This window comes from Phalaenopsis equestris, unplaced genomic scaffold (genome assembly GCF_001263595.1).
Source record: "Phalaenopsis equestris unplaced genomic scaffold, ASM126359v1 Scaffold000002, whole genome shotgun sequence".
Classification (NCBI taxonomy): Eukaryota; Viridiplantae; Streptophyta; class Magnoliopsida; order Asparagales; family Orchidaceae; genus Phalaenopsis; species Phalaenopsis equestris.
The window spans coordinates 55280932-55285296 of NW_018164444.1; the positions used below are offsets into that span (position 1 = coordinate 55280932).

The 4365-nt window shown below is 37.8% G+C and overlaps 1 protein-coding gene across 1 annotated transcript in view; it reads left to right on the forward strand.

Moving 5' to 3' along the window:
* The first annotated feature begins 1358 nt into the window (after window positions 1–1358).
* LOC110029010 overlaps window positions 1359–4365 on the forward strand; it is a 20777-nt gene continuing 17770 nt past the window's right edge. Inside the window, exon 1 of the mRNA XM_020731109.1 lies at window positions 1359–1819. Within this exon, the coding sequence (XP_020586768.1) occupies window positions 1615–1819 (205 nt within the window). The 5' untranslated portion in view covers window positions 1359–1614. The remainder of the gene's footprint in view (window positions 1820–4365) is intronic.

A 4365-nucleotide genomic window follows, 5' to 3' on the forward strand; every position in this document is an offset into this window, starting at 1 on the left:
CAACACAACTATCCAAATTTATCAGCCGAATAACTAATACAAAACAAAAATAATCAAATAAAAAATATATCGAAGAGCCTAATAAAATTGAAAAATCTAATAACCTAACCACCAAAATCCATCAACCGAGTAGAGCACAAAAAACCGAAATCTATCAACTGCACAAACTGAAATCCACCTAAATTCCAACATTGCAACACAATTAACTGAAAATATCAAAGCACACCAACAAATCAAAATTTTCAACCCTAAATCAACATGTTTAAATAAAAGTCAATGAAAATACGGTGGGGAGAATATATATTCAATGATCCTAGAGTATTGAGAAGCAAACTCGACGTATCAATGGAGTCAATGAAAATACGGTGGGGAGAATATATATTCAATGATCCTAGAGTATTGAGAAGCAAACTCGGCGTATTAAAGGAGAAATATTTGCGCACGTAAGATGCACGCAGCGCTGCGTACGTCAGAAATGAGGGTTATATCCGCGTTGTATCCCCTTTAACCTCATTGTAACCTACCTGTAACCTATTTGTAACTTAGAAATATAAGAAAACAAAAGCGTGAAACTTACTAGTTACAGATAGGTTACAATGAGATTACATAGGGTATAACACATATATAAACCCCAATACATAACTTTGCTTACGTCTTACATACGCAAAGGTTTCTCTTAACAATGATAAGAGAAAGAAACAAACACAACCCATTGCAGCGATCCAAGAGGGCCGAGAGATCAAATTTTAGGAAAAAAATTTGCATACGTAAGACGTACGCAACGCTGCGTGCATAATGAATGTTATATGGGCGTTATATATGCATTATATTCACGTTATATTCCTTACAACCTCTATATAACTTCCATGTAACCTATATGTAACCTATAAATATGTGAAAATAGAAACGCGAAACTTATTTGTAAGTTCATGTATGTTACATGTAGGTTATATAGAAATTATATGAAGGTTACAATAGATATAACACGAATATAATGCCGATATAATCCATTATTTATGTAGTGTTGGAAAAAATTTGCATACTTGAGACGTACTCAACGCTATGTACATAATGAATGTTACAGGGGAGAGCGGGGACGAAAGTAATCGCCAGAGCTTGCGCAGTAAATGAATCGCGAATAAAGGGTCTTTCACAGAAACGCGGCTCCACAAACGGTCCTAATTGAATACTCAAGCCGCACCCCTCGAATAAGCCGCGCCAAACGTAAGGCGAACAAAGATCGATTTTGAGGAAGCGTGAAACTTACTAGTTACAGATAGGTTACAATAAAATTACATGAGGTATAACACAAATATAAACCCTTGCTTACGTCTTACATAAGCCGCCCCAAACGTAAGGCGAACAAAGATCGATTTTGAGAAGCTCCGCTTCCCTAACTGGGGATCGCAGGGTACAAAGATCCGAAACTCCATCTTGCTTCTCCTTCCTCGAAACCATGGAGGATCGTAAATTCGGGATTCGAGGTGAAAGGGAGTAAAAACGTTATTTAGCTTAAAATCCTGCGACTGAACAGCCCCATAGTCCTCTTCATCTCTTGTTCTCTCCTCTACGATCGCAATCTATCTCTTTTAGACCACACCGCGCTTCTAAGCAATGATAAAGAGGCGATTCCATAAAGTCGAGCACGGAGACAATAGCGGCACTTCCGAGTCATCGTCAACGTCAGGCACTTCTGAGTCATCGTCATCGGATGACTCCGACTCTTTTAATGAAGTAGATGCGGAGGAAGGCCGTGATGTTGAAGATGAGGAGGGAAGAAGGGGAGGTGATAAGAACACTCTGCTTCACCGTTCTCCCGGTACGTTATCTGATTTACCCTTATGGATCAATACTGTATTTATCTTTGATATTTTTGATACTTTTCATCTTTTATCCTATCTGATGAAAACACAAAAACTTCTTTGTTTTTCTTGCTTTGCGAGGTAAGTATATTCTTCATTTAACGATTTCCGTGATCTTGGTATGCCACGAGTTCATAATGTCAAGTCAGTTTGCCCATTTCAGTGATACGTGATATTGTTTGGATCGGGACTTGGTAGTACTTTTAGGGCGGGCTTATGAGAAGGCGAACTGAATCTTTATTGCTTAACGTGTACAAGGAAAGTGTGAACAAAAGAATAACGAAAAAGGTTGCATTACAGGTAAAATTAGGTGGTGTTTGGTTGCGGCAGAAGATTTACTTTAATAGGATTTATCAAATCTGTGGATTTCGGTCAGTTCACCACGAAGATGGACCAGTCAAGAAACGCCAACATAAATCCATATAATCCGCCTCCTACTCAGATTTGATAAATCCAGATTCAGGCCCTAGAAAAAAACATAAAAGGGAGAAACAGACAGAATGAGAGAGATTTAGATTTAACGAATAGTTGGATTTGGTTTTCCTATTTTTTTGGTGTTTGGCTGGATTTAGATGAAGCCTTGGGTTAAATCCTATTAAAAGTTTGCTACCAAACACCCCCTTAGGATGAAAGTAGTAGACCTGGCTAAGTAGATGGAGGGCTTTTGATAGATGACGAGCAGAGCAAGCACACACTTAAATTGTGCTCCATACTTCAAAAGAAAACTCCACAATAACATGCATTTCAAGTTGTATATGTGAAATATGAACCTTTGCCAAACATCCGGGATTTTGAAGAGTTGCCTGGATCAAGACTTTAGGGAGTGTGTGAGCTGTGGTGATCCTTTTATAGTTGTATGGATGGCTTATACACTTGTGATTTTGCACGATTAATAGGGTTGCAAGAGGCCAAACATCATTTAAGGGGCGCCACTGGAGGATGGAGGATGCATGGTGTACAGGACCGAGGTTTGTTGCATGCTAGGATGTCATGTTTTGAAGAGCATTTGTTGGAATAATTATTTGAAAGAGGAGATCTTTGGTGTTTGATCATGATGATGTCTCGTGGGTAACATTGTCTAGGTTTTTGAGAGGATTCAAATTTGTTGAACAGTTCTACTTGATTGAGAAGTACATTCATGCTTAGAAGAATATGAGTTCTATGGTTGAGGCAACTAGAGTGCCTTGTCAATCAGCTCTACATGATGACAAATATATTCGTGTGCGTGTGTCTCAATGGTGCTCAATAAATGGACTAAGATCATTTGATTAATTAGTTGGGTTATTTCTTTACCCAATATTGTCTCTTGATTGGTTGAAACCATTCCATAAAACAATGGTTGTAAAAAACTGTGTATCATTATTTGAGATGCGACTAGCGCTCACTCAATTTGAAACATAAGTCATCTACTTACCTTAAAACTCTCAACAATAGTAGGGTGCCTGGATACTACTTATCTGTACTAAAGGTTAAAAGTCGATGACTAGTTCCTTCTGCTTTTTCCCAATGTCTTCTTGCTTCTCCATATGTTGATTATGAAGAAGCTTACTTTGGCCACCCCTTACAGGAGCACGAGGCATCATATGCAAGCTTTTGAGGAAGATGTTGGTTACATTTTCTGTATTGTGGTGATCCATGAAACGTCTCCGCCCTCGCTATTGGAGCATGAGACATTGCATGCAAACTTTCGAGGAAGATGTTGATCCCAATTTTTTACTTTTGTTTCATGGATTTGGTCTTCTTTGTTAAGAGACTGTGACTACACGTAGTGATGATGCTAGAATTTTGTAAATGTTTGGTTTTTAAATTGCCACAGGCATCCAATTTATACTTTTGAAAAAGATATAGGCTCCATTTCCATTGTTGAACTGTCTTGATCCTTGCTTTATTGCTATTGATACCAAATTGGAAGAGGTAGTAGCTACTCTTGAAGTAGTTTCTATACCCGAGTTTCCATTGTTATCTATTCCTTTTAATAATGTTGATTGCTTGGATTTAACCCCCTTTTTTTATGGACCAATGTTTTTTTGTTAAGGAGAAAATTGATGGAAACCTATTTGTTGATGATGGGATTTTTTGTTGAAATGATGATGGAATCATCACTATGCCTGCAAAAAATGATGATGTGGTATCTTTATTTTAGTTATGTCAATGACGACGACTCATCTTTGATTGTTGGAGTTAAGGAAGAAGAGGACTTGGTGTTCTCTTTTAGAAATGACATTGTTTTTTCTGAAGAAAATGTATGAGGATTAGTAAAAAATCTCCCACCATGGAAGCGACTCAAGAGGTAATATTTGAAGGAATATTTATTTGACAGTGAAGTTGTCAGGAAGCACAAATGAGGAAGGAGACTCGGACATTGACTTTGTGAGACACCATCATCGTAAGCAGACATGTGCTTTTACTAATATTCTCAAGAAGCATGTTGGGGCTTATGATGTTCTTACAAAAAGCATTACAATGCCTATTAATACCATTGTAGAGCGTGTTGGGATTCCAT